Source organism: Motacilla alba, chromosome 2, assembly GCF_015832195.1.
Source record: "Motacilla alba alba isolate MOTALB_02 chromosome 2, Motacilla_alba_V1.0_pri, whole genome shotgun sequence".
Taxonomy (NCBI): Eukaryota; Metazoa; Chordata; class Aves; order Passeriformes; family Motacillidae; genus Motacilla; species Motacilla alba.
In genome coordinates, this window is record NC_052017.1 from 140064457 (window position 1) to 140090854 (window position 26398).

A 26398-nucleotide genomic window follows, 5' to 3' on the forward strand; every position below is an offset into this window, starting at 1 on the left:
CGGGGCAGCGGCGCCGGGCGGGAGGCGGCGGGCGGAGGGCAGGGCAGGGCCGGGCAGCGCAGGGCGGCCCCGGGCCGCAGCGGCTCCTTCCCGGGGCTGGAGCGGCTCCTTCCCGGGCCGGAGCGCCTCCCGGCGGCGGGGCCCGCGGCCCGGCCTGCTCGCCATGAACATCGACGTGGAGTTCCACATCCGCCACAACTACCCCTGGGCCCGGCTGCCCGCCAGCGTCAGGCAGGTGCGGGCTGCCCGGCTGCCGGCCCGGGGAAGCGGCGGGGGCACACGGGGCACTCGGCCCTGCCTGCCCCGGGGCAAGGCGGGCGGGCCCGCGGGGCGTGTGGGGCTCTCTGTGGGGACAGGGGGCTGTGGGGTGTGCTCGGCCCCTCCGTGGGGAAGGGGGCTCTGAGTGTGTGCGACGTGTCTGTGGGGAGAAGGGGGTGAGACAGCGGTGTGTGCTCTGTGTGAGAACCGGGGAGTGTACGTGTGTGTGTGTGGCCTCAGTGAGGAGAGGGGTAAATCGGGGTGCCTTGGGGTCCCAGTGGCCAGAGGGAGATGTGGGGTGCTCGCTCGGCTTGTGCAGGTGTCACACAGCTGAGTCGGGTGTCCCTTATGCCATCCCCGAGTGGGGGGAGCCGGACCAGGGCAGGTGCCTTCGGAGGCTTGTGCAGCCCCGTGTTTCCGTAGGCAGAGAATTGTTTGCTGCAAGTGGCTCATGGAAAAAGAAAACCTCATGAAATTTTGATTGCCTGGATTTAATGGGCCTCTAATAGCAAAGAGGAGCTATTGTTTCGAGTTGAGAGAAGGTTCTTGTTCCAAAGTCTTACACTGCTTTAAAGCAGATGCTGTTAAACAATTCCTGCTCTTGCACAGCCGAAGGGTGGAGAGGATGAGTAGTTGCTGCAGGCCACGAGTAATGCAGTTTCTTGAGTTTGAGATCCCAGGAGCAGTAAGATGAGAATAAATGATGATTTTTCTTTAAACTGTCCAGCTGAGTGCTCTATTGTTGGCTTTGTAATTCAGGATAGAAAATATGCCAGTATTTACTGCACTATTTACTTTAACTAATGGAATACTGTTTCGTCTGCTTTATTGTTAGTATAGTCCTTAATATTTTTGTCCTTTGAGGAAACACTTGGCTCCCTCTTTAGATATTTAATCAATTCCAGACCCTGTCTCTGATATCAGGTGTTGCTTTTCTGGTACCTGATTCTGCAGTTTGTGTGCAGCTTTCTTGTTTAGCCCATATGCGCAGTAAAGCACGTTTTTGTCAAAGGATCTCTTTAATACAAGCTTCAGTGAGGGAACCAGGAGAGGGAAGAGGAAAACCAAACAACCCAGATCACTCGTTGCATATGCAGAGTAGAAGAGTACTATTCTTCTACTTGAGGAAGTAGGGAATATTGAGGGGACAGTTTTTAAAATAAGGCATCTGAAGCATGAACCAAAGTTCTCTTTTTATCTTCTTTCATGATAGTCAAGTAATGTGCTGTGCTTGCTCCTTAATCTTGTGACCCAGGATCACTTGATAGTTTAACTTCCGCAAAGCTGCAACTTGAGCTGTTTCACTTTTTTTTTTTTTTTTTTGTGTTAAAAGTTTCTTAGGTGCAGTAAATAAAGCTTCACATCATTCTCCATGCCTGTTTGTGCTACACTATTTCTGGGTAATTTCTCAAGGCTGAATGACACTGAATGCTTGGTAAATGTTTGATGCATCATGTCTGATTTGAAAATCAGATGCTCCCTTTTTATCAGAGTGGTACTAGGAAAAAATAATCTAAAATCTAATCTTAAATATGCATCCTGTGTAGAGACCTATTTCAAAGGTGTTTTTGAACTCATAGAGAGACTAAAGATACTGTCATGTTGGACTGGGGGCTCCCTGAGCAATGGCAACTGCCTGCATATGTTTCCTCATAAGACACTTTGCAGTGGTTTAACTGAAGGGTGGGGGGTTGTGCAAGTCAGTTAAAAGGCCTTTATGTTTTCAAGGGTCTTGGAAACTCCCAGAGGGAATATGAGAGGCAGGTCGTGCTCTACAGCATCCGCAATCAGCTGCGATACCGGAATAACTTAGGTGAGTAAAGAAGCAAAGTAACTTCTGAGTCCTGCCCCATTCTTCTGTGTGGAAGCTTGTCTCTGCTGTAAAACTGCAAGAACAAACCCAGTTCAAAGGTCCTTGCTTCCTTGAAAGGAAATGCTTCTAAATGATAAAAGCATGAAAAATTCCTGACTTTTGAGTCCATTTGGCAACTTCTCTAGCGAAGCACTCTTGAAAGTTACGGAGTTGGCAGGTGGAACTGAATTCCTACTGTAGTTCTGCTACCATTTTCCAAGACATTAAGAGAGGGTTTGGCTAGTTAAGCCTGTCACTAGGTTAGATGCAGACAGTTATCCTGACTCACAGGAGCTTTTGACTATGACTTGTTTGCAGACTTTCAATTTAGTTCACATTGGCTGAATCCATTTTTCTTCCCAAAGCAGATAATAATTTCAATAATTAAATTAGAATTTTTTTCAAGCTGCATGAGTTCTATCTCAATGGGCCACTTCCTGGTGACCTTTTAGATGAATCTGCTCCTTAAAGTCTCTGAGGCTACTTGTATCATGTGTAGAAATCCTTGGATGCTGAGTTCCTTGCACCACTATTTATTTTGCTTGTTTTCTGTCAATTGCCATTAGGCTATTTTTAACCCTTTGTTGTAACACTTTTTAAAAAAAGTTGAACATCATAGAATATTGCAACTTTTTCTCCCCTTGTAGTTAAGCATGTCAAGAAAGATGAACGTAAATATTATGAAGATCTGTTAAAATACAGTCGAGATCATCTCATGTTGTACCCGTATCATTTGTCTGACATCATGGTGAAAGGTCTGAGGGTAACACCGTTTTCCTATTACACAGGGATAATGGAGGTGAGTGCAGAACTGTGGTGGGAGGCTGTTGTTCTCCATCTGAAGGTGTTCGTAACGGCCCAGTAATGCAGATGAAGCAGTGTCATGTAGTTTTTTTTTGGTTTTGTGTAGGTCTGCCAAGAAGTAAAGAAACAGTAAGGAAAGTTTGTAGAGAACTGCTTTTACCAGCAGTGTTTTCCCTTCTGTCCTATTAGCCTTTCAATAGCTGGACTTTTGTCATATGGAGCTGGGGTGGGACTCATTCTGAGACCAGACTTTCTCTTTTGGTGTTTGAGATCTGTGAGTCTTCACTTAAAACTGTAAAAGAAATACCTCATTTCAACCGTATTGGAAATATTTTGAGAAGCCTGAAGCAGATCTGTTTTTGTGAGAACAAGGATGGTTCTGTTTTCTGTCAGCACTCTGGCAACCTTTTATTTTTGTTGGATATTTGATTTGCTTTTATTTTATTTTATTTTATATGATTGCAGACATAATGGATTAGTTGTTTGTTTATTCTGTTGTTACTGTTGGCAATTCTTTGTGCTGGTTTGTTTTTGTGAGGAGAGATACAGGATTTTGTTTGTTAGTATTTCAGCCAACATTTTTCTTTGCAAAGCTTACATTAAACAGAAGTCTCACATTTTATGTATTCAACTTACTGTGTAATGATTAATCAAATAATTGTCAAGTTTGATAAGGTAACTGACTTTAATAGATCTGTTTAAATTTTATTTCATTCTTAAAGAAAAAACGACAGGCAGAATTTTGGACCTGCTTCTCTGAAACTATGACTTTCTTCTTGCAACTTAAAGTGTTATTTTCTTTTTAAGGATATAATGAACAGTGAAAAAAGCTATGATTCTTTACCCAACTTCACTGCTGCTGACTGTAAGTATTACCCAGATGAATTACTGCTTTCCATGAGTTCGAAATAAGGAGCTTCTGAATATGGATTTGCGGGCATCTGTTTGCTTGAATGTGAGCATGTGAATGAAGGTGTAAAAACATTTAAATAGTGATATTAAGTGCATGCCCTTCATATAGAGGTCTGTCAGTACAGGCAGGACTGGAATTGGGCTGATTTGAGTGCAGATAGGCATGGTACAAAACCTTGCCCGTGTCCTTGCTTGTGCATTCCTACTTGCCTGCATTTCCCATTGATGTACATCAGCAAACTGAGCTGCTGGTCCTTTCCTAGTGTGCTTTTCTTGGCATGTGTTGGGCTGAAGGCTTTAGCAAGACACTGGGAGGCTGCTGACACTCCTGTGAATTGGCATCAACGTGGATTGAGGGATGATATACTGGAAAAGAGAGGCAAGAGGATCTGGTGTTTTATGACACTTTGGATGTGCCAGATATTTTATCTATTACAGCTGGGTATGGGATGAGGAGCTTAGGAAAGCAAAAACCTTGAACCTGGTGGAGGAGCACAGAGTAAGATTAGTAGCCTACTCAGAAGTCTTATAGAGCAAAATGTAAACTGGTGGCACAGGGATGTTACTAACCTGCCACTGAAATGTTTTCCATAGTTAACACATAATTCCTTGCCTTTGGTATGCATTCATAAAGTTATTTTTAAGGATAGTGTGTAGTCGGGTGAGGAGTAGCCTGCAGCTTTTGGAAACAGTTGGTTTTAGTTTTAGAAGGATATTCTCAGTTAACGACCAGTTAGCCTTTGTGTAATGTTCACAGCAGGGAGACAGATGAAGAACTTTCCTCAGCACCATTTTGCTTGTTGGAAATCTAGTGTTAGTCAGGAGTTTGAAGAAAGAGAAGGTTTTCCTGGTTTTGTTTGATTTCTGCTGCCCCCCAGCAATTCTGTTATCTTAGCACAGCTGCAGATTAGTGACTGCAGTGTAATTGACTTAAACTTCCTTAATTACATTTTTTCATAAATGCTAGTGTTGAACTAGAAGTTGGAGTTAAAGCTGAGATAGAATAAAACGTAATGAATAATGGCTTAAAACGTAATGAATAGCTTTTTACTATCTGTTTGTGATTCCTTAATGGTTGAAGGCTAGAGATTATGGAATTAAATTTTGATTCTTTAACACAACTATAACTTAATCATATTCCTTAGAAGATTACGTGGCCTTTTGTGTCTCTAGTTCTTAGAGTTCTAATCCAGTGCATGGCGTGGCTTTATTAAAGGAAAGAAAAACTATCACTATTAATCTGAAGTTGTTGATGGGAGTAGAGGAGGAAAGGAGTTGGGTTATTACCTGCTACCCTGTGACTTGAGTGATAGGGTATTTCTTTTTTTTTTTTCCTTAACCTGTACACAGTGAAAGAATGAGGATGGACTATGGAATGAATTTAGCTCCTCTATCTGTCCTTTTATTTTGGATAAGAGTAAATGAAAAGATTATTTAAGAAGAAGGTCTGATTCTTTGAAGAATGTTTAATTTATCTTCAGCTTAAACCTGTCTTAAGATAGATAAAACCTGACTTATTTTTCAGGTCTAAGACTTCTGGGCATAGGAAGAAACCAGTATATTGATCTAATGAACCAATGCAGGTCTTCAAAAGTAAGTTTGTTTTTAATTTTCCCTCCCTTTCCTTTACCCTTGTGTCACTCTACCCCATATTATTTCATAGGAAATGAAGAACGGAATAATTTTCTTGCCCTGGTCAGTTTAATAGTGTGGCTAATTGAATGTGATGTAGTGTATTGCTAATTTTATTATGTTTCCTCAAGTTAATAAAGAACTTCTTGGTTTAAAATCAAAGTACAGTAAAGGAAAAGTTATTAATTACTACTTCTTAATTTTTGTTAATCTTACAGTTTTGGAGCTGTACTTTATGGTACCAGATAACTAATGCCTCCTGGCCACTATAAGCAGGGAAGAATGCTGCTGGTTCTGAAAGAATTATTCCATGTTTCTATGTGTGCCATTGAGATCACAGTTCATTCTGGAACAGTGATCCATCTAGGTGTGGAATCTTGCAGTGTGTTTTTCTCTAAGACAGTGTAATGAGTGCACAGGCATCCTTGGATGTGAACAGCACATGTGGAAGGCTCTGTGATGGTTGATAGAAGTAGAGCCTTTAGTTTGGAATAGTTCCTTGCTTTCTTGGGGGAACTCAGAAGTGCTCTTGCAGTAGCTTCGTCATCCTTGAACTGAAAGTGAGCTTACCAAAATATGCCACTGATAGTGAACCAAAAAGTAACGACTGTGCAATGAAAGAGAAGCTATTTAGCTCTATAAATAAACACTATCCTCCAGTTTTTTCTTTCATGGATTGAAATTCAGTATTTTTTTAGCTCTGTGCTTATTGAGAATGCTGTACTTTGTTCCTTAAAGTAAATAAAATATGTTCCTAAAATGTGTTTTTTGAAATCACTGAACTTCTTTAAAATACCCTGTTTCTATACTTGTGCTCTCTTACCTGTTCAAATTAGAAATGTCACAAATAGTTTAAATTTGGACTTGATCCTACTGTGATGGAATAATGTGGATTTTAATTGGCAACACCAACAATATGGATTAGCTTATGGGAAGATTTAACAGTATCAGATGGAAATATTTTTTTTCCTTTCTATTTCCATATGATCTGAGGGAAGAGAGAAACTTTTGCTAAATGACAGTGCTAATAGCATGTGTGTCTCCAGTCTGTAAATATATTGTACTTAAAAATGGATCTTCATACAGCTCAGTTTTTATAAAGGTAAATGAATGTCTGTGCATGTGAAGTGCTCTTTATTACTATCTCAAATGGACTGTACCACTGCAGAAATTTTTCAGAAGGAAAACTGCCCATGATCTGTTGCCTGTGAAGCCCGTGGAGATCTCTATAGAAGCGTGGTGGGTCGTGCAGGCTGGTTACATCACTGAGGACGACATCAAGGTAGTGTAGTGTGGATTGCATCTCTAAATCTGGATGAATACTGATAGTCCCTGGAAGCAGGGGCTTTGTTTCATGTGAAATACACAAAGATTGTGTTACAAACTTGCAGCAACTCTTTTATGAGTATCTTTGAGATTGTAACTAATGGACATTGTGATTTTTTTTGACTTATTCTGCCCTCTCTCCCCTTTGTACTTTCTGCACTATGTACAGTGTAGAGGTGGTTTTGTATCAACCAATCTGTGGTAACTTATGTGCATGATCATATAATTTGTAGGGAGTAAGCAACAAAATATGTTTTCTTCAATTTCATGTTGAAGCCCTGACAAGTCAGAGGTCAGCTTTGTCTGAATCTTTAGCTTCACTGTAATCAGTATCAGAATGGCAGTGGATTTGATACATTTTTTCTTTGTTCTTTGTTTCTTTGTTTCTGTTCTTTGTGTCTGCTTAGTTTTACATTGTTGACGTGTAAAAAGCTTGGGAGATGACTTACTGTTTCCTTCTCATTTTGCTTTCGTTTCTCACAGGTGGTTTTTTTTGCAGTCATTTGATTTGGATTTATTTTCTTCTCTAGAAGTGTTTTGTTTAGGTTAGACATATTTAAAGCAAGGGTGGAATATCTTTTTTGAAATATCGTAGGCTACTCATATTCGGACATCCCAGCAGCCCAGGGTAGTTAATTTGAAGCCAATTACTTTGATATTGTCATGGGCCTCTTTCTAGAATGATTCCAGTTGTGTGGCTGAACACTGTTTGGAAGTTTTAAAGAGCAAATCTTTTATACTGTGGAGTTCACTTGCCAAATTCTTGTGCAATTAGTTTCCTTTCCTAGAGCATACATAATTTTGTGTGGGAACAAGCTAAAAAATGTAGAGACTTTCAACAGGAACTGCAGTAAATTCTTCAGTGTAAATATTTTGGCTAGTAACATGGGTTACTCCCTATACTCTTACGTTACTTATGACTGATTTGAGGCTTAAGTGTTTGGGAGATTTTTGAGTGGCATTAAGTTGCGTAGACTCATTTCTACAAGAAACTAATACAATTTCTTTTAACCTAGATTTGTACTACATCAGAGAAGTCTGCTATTGATAAGATAATTGATTCAGGTCCTCAACTTGCTGGCTCCTTAGACTTCAATGTTGTTCACAGTAAGTTTTAATGAACATTTTCTGATTTTAGATCTTGCTTAGTAAATTCTAGTAGTGTCTGGAAACTAAGAATAAAGGAGATGTAAGCAGCTGAGGCATAAAGGAGAGTTGGAGGAAAATATTCAAAAGCTTGTACAGACTGCAGTCTAGATCTTGTAAATGGTTTAATGGTGAACAGTTAGCTCTGTTATTGCTCTGTTATTGTTTGAATCAACAAATTCTTTCATTAGAAGCTGTCAGTTAAGATTGTGGGGGCAGAGAATGTAGATGAGAACAAGAGAAATTAAAATTAAAAATGTCAGAATTGGTATCCTGAGTAATTAAAGTGCACTGCTTGCTTTTCAAAGGAGAGTTTTTTAGATTTTTGTACTATTTTAATACCGTAAAATGGATCTGTCTTGCTTCACAGAAGTCTGCAGCTGTTATTGGCTTCCTGTTTCAGTCTAACAAGTAATAGGTATAGACAAATCATATTAGGGAGTAAAAATTCACTGACAGAATCCTCCTTGAAAAGTCTTGTCCATAAGGGTTTGGCTTACTAAAAGTACTCAAACCTGTACACTGCAGTTTTTAATGAGAAATTGAGGCAGAATTCCATTGCCTGTTACTGAGCAGAACAAAAGAATTACAAAAGTGAGGTAGGTAAAATTCACACTCTTGAGGGGATATGAAGCAGTATAAGGCTTAATAAAATTTCTATTCCAAAACCACTTCATAATCTTTCTTTATAAATGGCCCGTTGGTTTTGGAGAGTACTACAACTCAGATTTAGTAGGTTTAGAAGGATCTAATGTATGGAAAAAGAATGTACATACAATTAATGTAATGAGATTGTGAGAAAGATAGTATTTTCTCAGCAAAGAGGACTGTTGAGTCCAAATACGATACCACCAATCCATTTCAGGTGTGTAGGTAAGGATGGATCAGTCATAAGAGCTGAATCTAAAGGAGAGGCAGTGTAAACCACACTCAGCAAGTTGATGACTTGCTGTAATGTCATCCTGATCCATTAAAGCTGGTTTCTTGATACACATCATTTTGTAAAGCTGAGTGTGTTACTGCTGGAGCTGGACAGTGAATCCAAGTGAGTTGATGGGTTAATGCAGGCATTTTATTTAAGGTCTGATTGAGTTTGGTAATTTGACTAGAGACACTATAGTTGTACAGGCACACACTATAGCTGAGCTCTCTGTGTGTATAAAACATCCTGACAGTTCCACTTCAGGTGTTCAGTGGCGCTTAACCTGCGGGCTCTGGGTCACTTCACTGCCACCGGTGTAGATGCACTGATCTTGGGTAACACCAAAGAAACCACTGGAAATATATTTGGCTTATTTATGCTGTGCAGTTCAGCTTTATGCCTTGCCATTAAAGTATAGCTAATGTTCAATAAGCATTTAAATGATGCTTTCAGGCACATGGTGTGATTCTTGGGGTGTGCTGTGCAGGGCCAGGAGTTGGACTCCATGATCGTGATGAGTCCTTTCCTACTCAGCACATTCTATAATTCTGTGATAGCTGTTATAAAACTTAGACTTTAAAGATAACCATACTGTAATTTTTTCCCTTTCTTAATAACTTCTCGCTGGCTTCTCTGCAGAACTCAGTTGAGATGCTTAGTGCTCAAATTCGTTTCAAGCTGGGAAAGTGCAATTTAAATGTTGACTATATTGTTGTCCTTGTTGTATTCAGTGTCTGTCTATATCTGCTGCAGCTTTGCTGATTCTTTGTGCTGAAATGCACCAGAATTTCCTTTTGCAGTTGTGTAAACAGCACAATGTGTAGGAAGGACTTGTAATGACCAGGAGAATTGATGTGTTTTAGTTTGTATCCTTGCTACCAGGTGACTTCTGGCCTGAGTAGCCAAACGAAGCCAGCATCCTTAGCTGGCAAAACCAATGGAAGATAAAAATACCACTTCTTGATAGTACAGTGATGATGGTGAAAACTAAGTTAACATTTAGGCAGAGATTTGCTCATGGTTTTTAAATGGAGCTTTAATCTGTGGTCGTTTTGCTGTGCTGACCTGGAAGTACTTGCAGAGTTTCAAGTGTGCAGCATCAGGCTGCAAGTGAGGAACTCCAGTTAAGGGTGACACCTGGTTGATATTAGGTGTGGTTTATTGATCTGTACATTGCAAAGAAATATTCTACTGCGGAGGCTATTAGGAAAAATTACTTTAAAATTGGAATTTGCTGGTGGGAAGTCTGCTTTATATCTTCAGGATTTTGAAAAATGATTTTTTCTTTTTTTCTAAAATGTTGTCCTTTTATTTAAAAAGGTTTGTATAACAAAGGATTTATTTACCTTGATGTACCAATATCTGATGACAGCTGTATTGCAGGTAAGTAAATATTTCATGTTATTATACCTATATTTTCTCAGTTTCCTTTCTCCTCTGCCTAGGAAACTGCTTGTCTGCATACATGTGTGTGCCCAAACAAAACATTAGCTATGAAACTCTTCACTGACTAAATGTTTTCAATCCTATTAAAGCATTGTTTTTATTGTATATAGGATTTATTTCAGCTTGAATTCTTAGGTTGTATTGAACACATATTTAGGTAAGATGAGATTGTTTTATGTGAGTCATGGCATGAATTATTAAGTACCCTCCTATAAGTTTGTAATGAAAAGGAAGAATAGCATAGAGAATTGTAGTTACCTTACCAAGCATACCTGGGTTTTTGACTTCTTTCCAGACAGATGTAAGGTTTTAATGGATACCAGTTCTATTATTCATGGGTATTGTCACCTCAGTTAGTCACAGTCTGTCCCTGGGGACTGTGTAGGAGCTTAGACTAGCACAGCATGTGGGCTGCCCTTTGAGCAGCTTGTTATGCTGTCAGAGGTCTCAGGGGTTTCTGAATTCACCAAAATCTGCAAAGGAATAAGTTGTTTGGAACTTGGTCATGCAAAAGTACCTGGCATTACTGTGTAGAGATCATGTAAGTGAAAGTCCTCTAAATACAAGAGACTTACTTCTTAGATAATTGCTCTGGAAGTCTCAGTTCTGGAGTATGTGGGTAGTGTGGGTTTTTTGAGAAAAAAACCCACACCTGCTTTTTGTCCTACTCCAGTCACAGTCATTCTTTAATCTCCATCCACATTATAAAATCATTTTGTGGGCTGGACACTAGAAATTATCTGTAGTTGATAAGCTGGAAAGTGCAAGGCTATGATGGAAGGTAGTGTGGCTTTAGTTTCTGTAAGAAGACATGTTGACAAGCATTACATTCTTAAGGAGTGGGAGAATTTAAAATACCTCATGCTCTCTTCAGATTTTTATTCCTTATGCCTGGGAAATTCTCAAAATTGCAGGTGCCATGAAAACTAAAGTGTAAACTAAATTTTCTGTTTTAGTACAGTTTCGGATCAATAAACTAAGTTACCACATTGTAATTTTGAAAGTTAATCTTATTTCAGTGCCACCACTCGAAGGTTTTGTGATGAACAGAGTTCAAGGTGATTACTTTGAAACACTACTGTACAAGATATTTGTTTCAATAGATGAACATACTAATGTTGCAGAGGTAAGTAAAACTTGACCTGTGTCTGGGAGATAGGAATACTTGAAAATGGCCCAAAGCACACTGCTAAAAATACTTAGAGATACTGGTTGATATACAGTGATTTTGTTTACACATACTGCCAAGGCTTAAGATGCAGCCTGTAGCTTCAGTCTTGAAGGAGTACCTTCAGTTCAGGGAAATAATTGCATTAGCTGGAATGAATTTATACAGAGTTGACTAAAGTAGGCTTTTATATAAGTTAGAACTGGAACAAAGTGTGTTTTGCTAATGTGAGAAAAGTTCAAGTAGTTTTTTCTTTGGCAGTGAAAGCACACAGGGCGTTGGCTTAAAATAGGAATTTAGCTTTTGCATAAGCATAGTTTGAATATGAGAAATATGTTTTCATAAGGTCTTCTCAAAACTTGCTGAATACATATCTGAAAAACACCCATTAAATATATTCAGGATTTGTTTTCCTTATTGCATGTCTTCTGACATACATGACTAACCTAAAATGATATATACAAGGTTAGCCTAGAAATTACAAAGTGGAAGATAGCCTCATATTTCTTCTGCATGCTTTCAAGTGGGACACCTATGAGGCTTCATCCTCTGTTTTCATCATCTTTGATGGAGACAAAATTGTTTCCACCAGTACAGGCTGGGTTTAGAAATAAGACCAATAAAAAGATGCCAAATCCCACAAATAGTGATTTCCTCTCCTGTTAATACTGTATTGCTGACTGGTCTTCTTGTCTTTTTTTATTTTTAAGCTGGCAAACGTGTTAGAGATTGACTTATCTTTAGTAAAGGTATGTATGTGCAAGCATTTGTTTAACTGGATACAGAAAGTTCACTGTCTTGCAAGCTTGGTTTCATAGAGCAGTTCCTTATTCTGTGTGTGTGTGTTCTGCAGAATGCTGTGTCCATGTATTGTCGGTTAGGCTTTGCTCATAAAAAAGGCCAAGTAATAAACCTGGATAATCTTCATCCGTCATGGAAGAATGTTCCTTCTGTAAACAGACTGAAGTAAGTGTCTTTACTCTTTCTTGGGCTTATTTTTCTCATTGAAGGGGAAACGTAGAACGTTCTATCTGTTTTTAAAGCTGTTGGTTGCTTTCTAAGACTTCTGGAATAACAAATCTCGCTTGGCTTTCTAATGTGTATAACAACAAGAATAGGTGATCCTCATGTTAATCTGAGGATGAGGAGTGGTAATTCAGCCTGTAAGTTCAGAGTGCTCCATTTGGTGCTTTTACTTAGTGCTGGCTTTTTGACCTTTAGGTACCTAGTTGCTCACTTTTTCAGCATCTGAATGTGTGTTTGTTTTAGACTCCTGGGACAAGAAATAACATCTGTCACTGTGTTATTACAGAGGCTGTGGCTCCTGGCACTGCACAGAGTTTGCTTGTTTGCTGTCAGGTCCCATTGCAGTTCTGTCAGTGACACTCTCACATAAGTGTGCATCTGTATCACTTCCCAGAAAAGTGCTGTTAATACCAGTCAACAGAGTTCTTCAAGTTGAAATGCCAAGTTGCATTCATTATGAATTCTTAGGTGCTTTTAGTTCAATATCTGCTAAGCCATTTAAAATTACTGCTATGCCTGTTTTCTTTAATGCTTTTTCAGACTGTGAGAACAAAGTGGATTAGATTTTTTTCCATTGGATTCTTCAATGATGGTGGTTTGATTTTTAAGATCTCTTTACAGTCTGATATTTCCAGCCCCACAATAAGCCTTTCTGCTGAAGCTAAAGCAGGACCCTGAGGGATACTAAACTTGACTGATTTAGGGCTTGGACATATTGAAAGGCATGTGTTGGGTATGCCTGTGCATGGACTACCAGCACTGGAAGGCAGAGATACTTCTCTGGTGCTACAGTGACCGATAGATGTGGATTTTAATTCACATTAATAGGAGTACTTTGGATCCTCAAAAGATGCTGCTTTCATGGGACAGTGGGGAAAACAGAAGTCCTATACAGGAAGCTGGGTCATCAGCCACAGATACAGATACCAACAGCCAAGATGATCCAGGTTAGCGCTAACAGTAAATTTTAATACATTAGGATCAAGTATTTTTATATTTGTAGAGTGGTGTAGGCTGTAAAGAGGTCTAGAAACAAGTGAAACAGATTATGTAGATCCTTTTGTCACATGGATTACTCAGTGGGGGAGGTGGTGTCTACTTGTTGGTTTAAGAGTCTTCAGCTAAATAACTTCTTTCTGAAGATGAGACTGATCTGTATTGTGGATATAAACTTGACACAAAGATACCAACTTCTGAATTAAGCTAATCAGTAATTTAGTAGTAATAAGGGAATTTTGGTTTATTTTGTATAGTAATAACTAACCTTTTCCTTATTTTTTCCTTTGTTATTAGATTTGAATAAACTTAATGGTACTATTTTTAAATAAAACAAATGTGATAATCTACTCTCTTTTTGTTTTCTGTTAGCTGAAACAGCCAGTGTGAGCAGCCTGAACCTGTCCAGTGGACACACGAAGCGCATTGCCTTCCTGTTTGATTCTACTCTCACTGCCTTTTTAATGATGGGAAATCTCTCACCAGTATGTCCAAATTGTTTGATGTATTATGCCAAGAATAAATATGTAAAGCTTTAAATTCCTTTTACATCAATTTAATACCACTTTATTTAAAAAATAAATGCTAAAAAAATCCTCTGTATTATTTGTTAAGTGGTAATTTTGCTTAGTACAACTTCTACTTGTCCATTCTGTTCTCAAAGAAGACAGTTTTGTTTTGTTGTTTCAGAACTTGAAAAGTCATGCAGTCACTATGTTTGAAGTTGGGAAACTATCAGATGAGAGTCTTGACAGCTTCTTGGTGGAGCTGGAAAAGGTAAATTGTTACATGTTTGACAGAATGCTTTTTCAGCACTTGAAGTGTTAAAGGGGCCAGCTTCACCTTCTAAAGATAATTCTAGAAGGACAACTGTAGAATCATGTAGAAGTGCTATTAATTGCTGTATCATTTCATACTAGTCAGGATGACTGGACACTTCTATCCTTTTACCTAGAGAGTTGAGTTATGGTTCTGATCTGTAGATACTGTCTCTCTGTACTTTTTGACCATTCCACTAGCATGACCAAGACCTGCTTTTCATTTAATAGTTGCTGTAGATCACCTTTGCATATAACCTGCAGGGTTATTGCTCACTTACAAAGCTTTAGAATGCTAATTTGTTCTTTTTCCTTTGGTGTAATTGATCCTTATGTGAACTACCTGCCAGTTGCATTTGTTTTGTTTCTTGTTTAGGTTCAAAGCACAGGGGAGGGGGAAGCACAGCGATACTTTGACCATGCCCTCACGCTGAGAAACACCATCCTGTTCCTGCGGCACAATAAAGACCTGGGCGCGCAGGCTGTACAGCCTGATCAGCCAAATAACGGTACTGCCAGCACGTCTGGTAACCCTTCTCAGTTGGTTTACTTATCTGCCATGGACTCAGCTTTCTGCCCGTGCTGCTCTTGCATCCTTGTATCCTACTTGTTTAAAAATATTTTGAAATATTTTTCATCGTCCTTTGAGCCTGTGTTACTGGGTTTGCTTGTTGAATGACAGATTTGGTTGCCAAGGCTTGCACTGAAGATCCAGAGCGACAGATTTGAGGCGTAATTAAGGCAAGAAAAGCTGAACTTGAGAAAGAGATTGTTTCAAATCACATGCTTCTGAAAGCCTTATGGAAGAGTCAGTCAGTTCTGTCAAAGAAACATTTTTCAAGCTATGAAAAGGAGTGTATTCTTCTAATGGGGACAATTTTTTAGGTTTTTCTTTTAAAACTTTAGTTAATTTCTCAGTATCTCTGTGTTTATTTCCTATGTTCAGTTAGTTGATGAGGAACGTGTTCAGTGTCAGACAGCCTTGTACATTTAGAATTGCTAAAATTTTGTACGGATGTATTAAAATTAGCCTAATTGTTTAAAACTTCATTGTGGAAAATACTGTATTCATGGCTTAGCAGAGAATGGAAAATCTGAAGTCATAGTTTGTGCTTGTATGTTCCATTTCAAGTAGTAATTTAAGAATCTTGTATTTTGAACATAGGGTTTCCCTTGGACCTGTTACGATGTGAGAGTTTGCTCGGGTTGGATCCAGCTACCTGCAGCAGAGTTCTCAACAAAAATTACACTCTGCTGGTTTCCATGGCACCACTCACCAATGAAATTCGACCTATTAGCAGCTGTACACCCCAGGTGAAAAAATCTGTCAGATGACCCTTTTAAAGTGACAAAATTGTTAACATGTAGAATATCATGGTAATTAATCTAATAAAAAAATGTTTAGTTGAGGAAAAATGTGAATATTTAGTAAATTAACTCTGTTTAACTTAATAACAGTTTTTCTGTTCAAGTTAGAGTCAGTGACAGATATTTTGTTCTTGAATTTAGATTCACAGAAAATACATTACTGTCAGCTTTCTGTGAAGACTCTTGTGTCACTGAACTAAGGAACTAGAATATAGTTAGTGCAGAGTAATGCATTTGGTATTTCGGATCTCAAAAACTGGAGCTGGAACTTTATTTTTTTTAAAATTTGTATTTCCTTAAATTAAATCTGTATGAATGATGGTTGCAATCTGAAGTTATTTATAATTTCTTAAATAATCTCTCTTCAGCATATTGGGCCTGCAATACCAGAAGTCAGTTCAGTTTGGTTCAAGCTGTATATATACCATATAACTGGACAAGGACCACCCTCCCTGTTGCTCTCTAAAGGAACACGTCTTCGAAAACTCCCAGACGTTTTTCAGGTATGGATTTATTCTCCCTTCCTTCTCCAAGTGTTTCAGAGATATCCTGTATGCTATTTAGAGAAAACAGGTGAAGTCAGAGGTACAGTTCATTGTAGATGATGCTCCTTTTCTAGAAGCAAGTTTTGTGCAGCATCTTGATTTGTTTTCTTTTACAGTTCTGATAAAGGAATGCTACTTATATCTCTCCCTTTGTCAGAATGTGACTCCAGTCTATTTAACGCCATCCCTTTCAAGTTAAGTGTGAAATGTGGCACTGCTGTCTTAATAATTGAGGTTTGTTAGCTCATCCACAGAGAGTGTTAGAAAAATGTAGCAGAGCTGTGTGAAAAGATGGAGACCTGGTATATTGTGCTTTTTTTCTAGCATTGTGCAATAACACATCACTTCTACATACAATTCTGCCTGTTTAGAAGATGGCTAACGTGATCACTTCCAGTTTGTCCAGATCTGTGCTGGAGACTTTGGAGTTATTGGCTGTAATTCTCCCTACAATTTAAATTACAGAATATTTTAATAAAGATTGTGTTAGGTTGGAAAAAAGGTCTTCCTAGCCCCATAGCCTAACTTGTAGCCATGTCTGGAAGCAGGGAGAAGCAGCATGTTATGTAACACTTCTTTGTAAGGCCTTTCCACTCTCCTGCATGTTCTGGTCTTGAGCTCCCTGGCTGCGTGTGATTCTCTGTACACAGAGATTGTGACTTGAATTGTTGGCTCTGCACTTAGGAGTTGATTTCCTCAATTCCTTCCAGCCTGGAATCCACCTAACTTTTTATCATCCATACAGTGCTTTGGCAAGAAGTCCCACAAAACAGCACAGGTGATCAACTTCTGCCTGAAAGATCTCAGAGGCTGCCTTGTCCCATTCTGTCTCTGAGATACTAGTAAAGACAAATGTACCACAGAGGAGCACTGCTGGGTATTCTGTATACTAGACCCATGTAGGTGGAAGTGGCCATGACAGCTTCTGTACTTGCCTGAACCAAAAAAATCTTTGCATCTGTTGACTTTGATTTGAAATGCTGTGGGCATTTAGCAGTGTTTGGGTCTTGCTGCTCACAATGGAATTTATAAAATACTATTGTTCAATTTTATAATTGCAGGGAGGCCTCTAAAGTTTTTGTCTTAATTTTTTTCATCCTGCAGATACATGAGGAACTAAGTATTTTAGAAAGGTTTGGACACATTCAGAGAGGGAGTGCATTCTTTGGTGTACCTACATCAGCAGTCCTCTCTAGCACTAGGACTTGTAGATTCCATTCCTCAAACCTTTTATGTGTCCCTTCCCTTTATGATTTCAAAAATTTTGTAGATACCTTTATTTCTAAGATTTACTGTAAGATCACATAGGATTAAGTGAATCAAGTCTTCTAGAGCAGAAAGCATTTTGTTAGGCCATTGGTGATGACCTTGATTCAAACCCTACCTGTACATGTATGGATTGAGCACTTCTGTTTGTAAAGAAGCATTCTGTGTGGTAGCCTTGGAAAACTTCAAAACACTGCATGAATTTCAGTGTGCTGACAGGACACATTTTCTTGAACTAAATGATCTCCTAGTCCGGATATTTTTTCCTTTATGGGAATATGAGTGCTTCTCTCCTGCTGCTGTTCTGTAATGTCATTTTCTTAGGGAACTGTCAAGATATTTCTAGAAATCTTATGGAGGTGCAGTGGAATTCAATCTTGGAAACTGAGAAACTAGGAAACCATTTAGTGGTTTTGTCTTCCTGTTCCCCACCCTGCCCTTGATAGATATTTTGGGGATTGATTTATCCTTGTTCTTTGCTGATTAAATTTATGTGGGATTATATTCCTCTCGTGTTTGCTAGAAGGCTTCTGCAATGGCCACATACCATTACAGGATTTGGTGACAGATACTTCCTGTCCAAAATAGCATCTTAACTTTGAGGTTGGGAAACTTCTGTCTTTACCAAGAATACAAACATGAGTGATCCTTGGTTACAAATATAGCACTGTAGAGCTGTAGTTACCTCTAGTAACTTTGTAGTTGTAATGAAATGTTAATGCCTAGCTCTAATATTTCACTTTATGTGCTTGGATAATTCATTACTACTACACACACTCTTAATTTCTCTCTTCCAGGGTTATGATCGCTTACTAATAACATCTTGGGGTCACGACCCAGGAGTAGTTCCTACTTCAAATGTGCTTACAATGTTGAATGATGCTTTAACTCATTCTGCTGTTCTAATTCAGGTACAGAGTGTTCTGTGTAAATGATGAAAACCTGCATAATTTTTTGAGTTTTTTGAATTTTTGAATTTTTACCTGTTCTGTGGTAGAGGATATTAACAATGTAGAAGAGCTACACTTTTGCCAAGAGCTGAAAAATGCATTTAACTTCTGTAGGCAGTGCTGCTGTGGTGGTGTTTCAGACACAGGTTTTGAACTGAATTCACACTATGTATGTATTATTGTATTATGGGCAAGCATAACGAGTTCTGGTAGCTAAAGTAGGAGAGATAGTGAACTGGGATGAAAGTGAATGGTCCACAAGGGTTTTAGACTGGTATTTAGCAGTGACTGGTATTATGAACTGTTACTTAAGTAATACAGCTTTTCAGACTGCTTGGTATTTAGCTCTTACAGTAAAGTATGTACAAAACATGCTGTTTATCACAAACAGCAGAATAAGTTGGGTTTTTCTATTTGGAAGAATTAAAATTGTTTCCTCATCAGTTTATTTGGTTCAGCTGAACTCTCAGAATTAATCATTTAAATAAATAGATGTTTAATATTGTAACAAACATAAAATTACACATTCTCAAAGGCCAGCTTGTAAGCGGCCTGTGACTGCTGAAAAATGTTCTGTATGCAGGAGTGGGAAGTCCCTTTTGCTCCAGAAGTTCTCAGCCTTTAGAAAATATTTTTATAGCCAGTAATTGGAGAGAAAAATTATTCCTCTTCAGTGAAACTTAACCTCACTCTGTTTACCACATGCATTTTCAGGGCAAAGGTGGGGTACTTCAATTATTTTAGCTGAGCAAGATGTTTAATGCGTAAATACCTCCATTAGTTTGTTTTATCAGCTTGGGTGCTATTCCTTAAAAGGGAGCACAAGTAGGACTGAGCTAAGCTGATGAGTATTTTTTCTGTTCCTAATTTAATTTCTTGATGTTCAGGGTCATGGCATGCATGGAATGGGAGAAACAATGCACATACCTTTCCCTTTTGATGAAGCTGAGCAACAGGGAGGTAATGGGTCATCTTCTGTGTAATTTCTACCTTATATTACACATCTTTGCATATCACCTTGTGCAATAAGGTTGCAATAATCCTTTTCAAACAATTTTGTTGATCATATGAGTCATATGAGAAAGTGGAAAGTTTTAAATGGTTGACAAGTCTGTTCTGAGCTTAGAGATATCACCTTCCTCTTTCTATCTTCTCTTACCTAATTAGAATGTGTTTTCTGGCCTCTCTTATCTCCTAACACAGATGTAAAGAAGTAACTTCCACAAATACCTCAACATTTTCCTTTGTGCATACTTATTTATTAACTAGCATATTTATTAACTGCATAAGTAATTCTTCCATATACTATATTGAGCATTTCTTAACTGTAAGACAAGTGAGGCCAAAACTGAACAAACTTACCTTGATTATTAGCACCAGAAACCTACCATGGAGGTTTTTTCCTCAGGAAAAGCTTTGCTAGCAAAATCTATTCCTTCAAAGTCTGCCTAGCTCAACTGATTTTGAAAGGCAGAAATTAACATGTTCTCATTACTCCTTGGTGAAAAGGAGAGAAGCTTTGCATAGTTGAGGCTATAACCTCTACAAGTGAGAGTAGTCATAAAAGTGTGAATTTCCAGGTACAAAATCTAAAATTATTTAGGCTACCACTTAGAAAAGTCTGGGCTAAGTAGAAATAAAACTAACTTCCTAATTTAGTTTTTACTAGGTTCAGAATTTGTTATTATTATATTTGCTCTCTCTGATACTTCTGGTTTTTCATCTAGTATCAAGTTGGAAGAAACTCTGAAGTTAGAATCTCTCAAGTTCTGATATGAACAACTCAGTGTTGAAATTTCTTGTTAAGCTCTAAAGCGGTATTCTAATTCTTCAGAATTTCAGATATGTGAAGCATATATCTTGTATTGTGTCTGCCATAAAAGACTCTGGCACTGAAAGAGCTGGGCACCTGATTCCTAGCTGAACCTTGCCATTTCTTCTGTCTGAATGTGTCTGTGCAGCAGAGAGATTGTCTTCTGTTTGTATTTTTCATTCTGCTTGGCTCTCTTACTATACTGTAAAGTACCATTTCATGCTTGGTGTCTTCCCATATCTTAACAATGTGATCACTAAGATGGAGCATTACAAGCAGGAAAAATCCAAATAAAAAACTTAGCCTGGCCTAGAGGGAACCACATGGTTATGGAGAGGCCTCTTTTAAAGTACACTGGAATATGTTTTGTTTCCTCTTTAGACTTCTCTCGTGTGAACATGGGCATTCATACAGCTTTAAAAATACTGAGAAACAAAGTGGACTTGCAGCACTTTTGTGGCTATGTCACAATGTTGAATCCTTCAAGTCAACACGCTAACAGAAAGCTGAGTGATGCTTCTGATGGAAGAGGTTGGTTACCAATAATTGTCTTTTTTATCTGTGTCCCCTTAATTTCACATACAGTCACTTGAGCAAAGGATTAAGTTCTTTGATTTGTACCTCTACAAAATACTATCCAACACAGATAGGAACTAGTTTTGAGTGTAAATCTATTGGCAGTAGGCTTATTTCCTAATTCTTCTTTGAGACTGGCTCAGAAATACCAAATACAGATTGATAAATGACTGAACTGTAACAGTCAATAAAGGAAAGAAATACTCTTTTAAATATAAAAAATGAATGGTGACATTTTTATATGCCAGAGCTTAATCTTTCATAAGTGCTGAGGATCCCTAAATAACTCTTCAGTCCAAAATTAGTCCAGTCCTATGTTTCTCCCTATCCCTTCTTTCAGTTTTGTGGCTTTATAGACCTTGGGTAAAGGTAACTAAACTTCTATTTTTGTGCATGTTTATGTAAGAATTACTTTGCCTTTAGGAGAGACTGAACTGACATCAGGATCTGATGTAAATGGGAGCACAGAATCATTTGAGATGGTAATAGAAGAACCCTCAATGGATTCTGCAGTCAAGCAAAGCCTTGAAGGTAAAAACACAACAAATGGCTTGTACTAAATATTACCTTGTTTTTAAGGATCTGAATTCATTGTTTGATTATTCTCTGGGACAAGTCCCATGTGAAATACCTCTTCAGATTCCCTTAAATAATTGAGCAGTTCAGTAAATGAGCTGTCTTGAAAAAGTATGAGCTGTCTAGTGGATCCAAATCCAAGATTTTTGACTCCAGAATGAGCTTTCTTGCTTTCTTTTTTTTTACATTTTGGTTATCTCTTGTTCTTTCTGTAGTACCCACAACTGAACTGGAATGGGTTCCCCTGGAGTTATGCTTTGGCATTCCACTTTTCAGTTCTGAGTTGAATCAGAAAGTCTGCAGAAAAATTGCCACTCATGGATTATGTAGAAAAGAAAGGTGAGCTGTAATTTATTGGTTGCAAGTTTAAAGATGGTGTGTCTGGAGCTTCTGCAAAAAGAGATACCAACAGCTTAATTACTATAAACCAGAACTGAGCTATTTTTGTGGAGTAGCTCATTGTGATGTGTTAAGGGAGTTGGTTTTTGGCTCATAGATGTGTAACACTAGTCCTCAGTTGTAGTAAGATTAAGATTAGGCTTTTTTTTATAGTTTCTGTAAAGCAAAAATTAATTCTTTGTTGCAAACTGTCTATAAGCAGATCAGGAAAAGAGTAAATTGGGGTGCCTTCCTACTTGTTTTCCTTTTCTAGCCTAGCACAGGGTTTTTTTCCTCCTCCTAACTGTTCTAGAGTGGGGGAGAACTTGCTGGTAATGCTTTGATATAAAATGCATTTAGCTCTTATGGAAATTTTCTTTACTGCTGGTATCATACTTGATATGTTTAGTCATGGCTTAGGATCCAGCTATCTAATGCTTTTTACTGCAGCTTTTCTTTATGAAAGATTATTCTTTCAACAATGGGATTTTGGAGTTTGTCTGTTTTGTTTTGAGGGGGGGGTTGGTGGGGCTTTTTGTGGATTTTTTTTGTGGCTTTTTTTTTTTTTTCCCCTAAGGCACAGTTCCAGAAATCAATAGTAAGGCTACTTGAAAATAAGGCTTAAGGCTCTTATTATAGTAGTTGACCTGCCTTTTACAGTGTGTCACTTATAAACTTCTTAAAAGTCATGTTCCCAGACTGTCCTACATAAGAATGAGTCTATTATATTACTTACTTTACATAAAATAATATTTTTCAGTTGCAGCAGTTTCATTTTATTCAGTGTAAATGGTGTGGAAAGTACTTTTACCTGACTAGACTCAAAGCAGATGAGTCAAGCACCTCTTCAGTGATGACAGTATTATCGAGCTTTATATGTCAAAGCTTTTGTCACATGATGTTAGATAACTGCTGGAGTTATTTGTGAGCAAGTTACTACAGGGGTACTTTACTGGTAAAAAATTTTGTACCTTGACCATAGCTTATTTTCTTTTTTTTTTTTACAGCCTTCAAAAACTCCTACATTCCAGTAGAAAGCTGTCTCTTCAGGTCCTTAATTTTGTTCATTCATTCCAGGTAAGGAGCAATAATCCAGATGTTAATTGTTCTGTATGACCTATCATCCTTTTCTGCCCTCTTACTTGCCTTTCTTGAGTGTATGAAAACAAACATACAGGGTTTGTTTTATTTGCCTTTTCTTTAAATGGTAACTGTGTTAAGCACTCAAGTGCTATTTGAAGGACAATGGAAGTACTTCCCTATCCCTTTTTAGCCTCATTTAATACTTGACTCAACTCTGTGGTTGCTTCCACTGTGTAATTATTTTCATTGTTTTTTATGGCACTTGCTCAGCAAAGTTGTCCTTCACTCCTCCTGTTATAACAGAGCCTACTCTGCTGGTTATGTGGCGGCTGCTTGGATATGTGGAGAGATTTACTGTGAACCAGGGAGATGCTAAATTTATCTGCCTCTCAAATCAATGTTTCCATATAAAAAATAAAATATATTAACATGGATTTCATGCCAGTTACTTTTGTACTTGTCCTAAGATTCTCTAGATCTTAGTGTTCAATGAGTGTAAATATGTAAAACTACAGACTCTGGAAGGGTTTTTTAGGAGTATAGATAGGAAATAGGGATCTTGTGTAGTAAGCAAAGAGGAATGTCAGGTCTGCAGCCTGCTCTACTTCTGCACGGAAGCAAGCCATGTGTAACATGGAATCTGCTTAGGTACTCTGTCTTACTATACTTTTCTCTAAAACTCTGTTTTCAGTAAGATAATGAATTTGCAGGTTACTTAACCATGTAGTGTTATGGATGGTGTCATCCTGAAGCTGTCTCCTGAAGAGAATGTTAGAGATTCCCAGTAGGTTTGAAGCCCTGAAACCAACTGTCAGTCTCAAGTGGCTCCTGTCCTAATGTGTTAGATGTTATCTCTGAGATACACTTTTCTAGATGATGTCCGTAGAAAGGGAAAAGAAATGGTGCTGCTGTAAGTTTTAAGATAAGAAAACCAAACTTTTGGGAAATAATACCCCTCAGAATAGGATCAAGTAATTTCCTTCAAATACGTGTATCCATCTTAGCATGGTACAGGATAAATAGATAGTCTGATAGATGTCCTGAAGATTTTAAAGCTTTCCATTCATTTTTTAAGGTCTTCAGTTTTAAGTCTCAGGTTTCCCTGAAGATTTCTTGGAAACCAAATCTTGCATGCAAAGATGCAGCTGAGGCATCTGTATACTTACTTCATTTTGTTTTTTCTGTTTTTACTTAATTATTTGGTATTCACTGGATTATAGTAACTTCAGAAACTCAAAGTGTAGTTGCAGATTAGATTAACCTGTGATATTCTTTCTTTTTAAGACACGTTTTTCTTTGTTTTGCTTTTAGGAAGGGATCTCAACACTGGATCAGCTCCATGATGCTGGCTCTTCAAGTTCACCTCTGCAGCCAATTTCTGCAGACATGGGTGTTCCTCTTCCTGCCAAGAATCTCATGTTCAAGGAAGGTGTATTATCTGAATGGAATGGATGGGCCCCTTCCTCAGTTTTTTTCAACCACACCTAGGGAACAGGTCAAAGAGAGGTTCTTGTGCATTGATCACTGAATGCCTTTCTTCTATTATGGTTAATTCCTAGTGCCAACCACTAAGAAGTGTATGCTGCTGCTGCAGCAGAACCCGTGTAAAAATAGTGTTACAAAATGTGTTGTGTTGCAGTACTGGGGAAGTACTTAAACTGTCTAGAACTTGTTACTCATTACTGCATATCTTGCTGCAACAGAGAGCTTTTTAGCTGTCAGCACTATTTTTATCTTGAGACAATCTTTCTTTTATAACTAAACATGCCCTTTCTAGGCTTTCTGATGATTGTTAAATTTCTATGCTGTCACCACAAAATTGCAATAGTAGTTTTCTATGTTCGTTACTCAGACATAAATTCTGTTTAGTTTTGTACTGTATTACTGAAAATTTTTCTGTATAAAGATAAGAGATTTGGCTCTTCCTCTGAAAGCTCAGTGATACCAAGTGATTAAATAAAAATATCATGATGATATGGGGCATTAAGGATTGTTGAATTCTGTAGTTCAGCTTAATGGTGGGGCCTTGACGAATCCGTACAATGGAAGGAGGACGCTGAGTTAGTGCAGACTCCATGTCCTGCTGATGACCTAAGGCCACTTTGAAGATGAGTGGTGCACTTCCATCTCTGTCAGTATTTGGTGGAGGTATGGAATTGTGGAAGATCTGAGGTGGTTATCTTTGCAGAGTTCTTAGTGATAATGGATTCATCCTCCTCTTGGTATGAAACCAGGAGTGTCTGAAATTTGGTCCCACTGGGAGACTTTGGTTGTAATTTGAAGCTGATGATGATTCCTGTGGGAAATTCCTGTTGTCATAAAGAGAGTTTAAGGTAGATAACTAGTTCTGTCCTGTTGATTAACGTTTGAAAGAACAGAGCTTTTGATTTTTCACATCAGTTGTTAGCAAAGGAAGATAACAGCAGAGGATGTGAAGACAGAAAATTCAATGAATCTGTGTTCCTTGAACTATTAGGTGTTGATCATGAAAAAAAACTAACAGTAAGCTTTTTCATCTAAAATCATGTTCTGGCTCTATTTGTAGGGGATTACTTCATGTAGCATGACTTAACCTTGTTTATATTAGATATCAACAACTTTTTGCCAGCTTAAAAAAGTGTTCTGTTAAGCACACAAGGAGGACGAGCAATGTAGTTTGTTAAAACTTCTCTGCTAGCTCTCTTCTTTATTAGAACTGCCTTTTTTTTAAACAGTCATAACTAAAAATAAGACTTAATCATCCTGTCATTACTATCCTGCAATACACAGTGAGTCAAGGATCTGTGGCACAGATGGTGCTGAACAGCAGCAAGGTGAAAAACGGCAACATTTGGGTTTGTATCCTGTCCTGCATTAAAAAAGCATGTCAAAAGCTTGAAGAGGACAAAGTACAAATGTATAGGATAATGCAGTGACTTAATTACAACTGTGAAGATCCCATTCTTTTTCACTGGCTTTATGTACATTCCTGAAGTGCAAGCACAGGACTTGTGCTCCAAGAAACTGGAAATCTGTAGTACTTCAGTTTGCTCAGTGCTGCTTTCTTACATCAGTTTTGTTCTGGAATTTTACCAGCAACAGCTGAACTTAGCATTCTGCATATATCACAGTTACATCACCCACATAAAGTTGATAATTTACACTACTGTGACTTTTTGTACTGGACATACATACTCTGTATAGCGGTTTTTAAGTTGCCTTATTTCCTCCAAAGTAAGTTGAAGAGGAACTGGATGTCAATCTGCTATAAATGGCTGAGAAAACCTTTACTGTGAGAACTGTTACATGGAGATGAAGCCAATACCTGGCACTGTACAGGAATTAAGCAGTAGTGATGGCTTGCAATTCCAGGGCTATAGATGTTACTTCAAGTGCTACTGTGAGCTGCAGTAGGTGAGCTAGTTTGCTGTATTGTATTAAATTTTGCCATGCACTATCCATACTAGTATGTAAAGTGATGATAGTGCAAGTTGTATGAAAGTTTGAAAATAGATGAAAACTTACTGTTCTCACTGCATATTCTTCAGTGTTGCTAAG

The 26398-nt window shown here is 38.2% G+C and overlaps 1 protein-coding gene across 1 annotated transcript; it reads left to right on the forward strand.

Annotated features, from left to right (window-relative positions):
- On the forward strand, positions 1-24835 carry FAM91A1 (family with sequence similarity 91 member A1). The gene is made up of 24 exons (XM_038128384.1): positions 1-235; positions 1987-2071; positions 2758-2909; positions 3722-3779; positions 5352-5419; positions 6627-6740; positions 7801-7891; positions 10173-10235; positions 11318-11424; positions 12177-12215; positions 12320-12432; positions 13321-13439; positions 13861-13973; positions 14179-14265; positions 14683-14815; positions 15472-15620; positions 16043-16177; positions 18283-18396; positions 19323-19395; positions 20630-20779; positions 21248-21355; positions 21616-21739; positions 22786-22855; positions 24173-24835. The coding sequence occupies exons 1-24, from the start codon at positions 164-166 to the stop codon at positions 24347-24349; spliced, it is 2514 nt and encodes an 837-aa protein (XP_037984312.1). The 5' UTR covers positions 1-163; the 3' UTR covers positions 24350-24835.
- The last annotated feature ends 1563 nt before the right edge of the window (positions 24836-26398 follow it).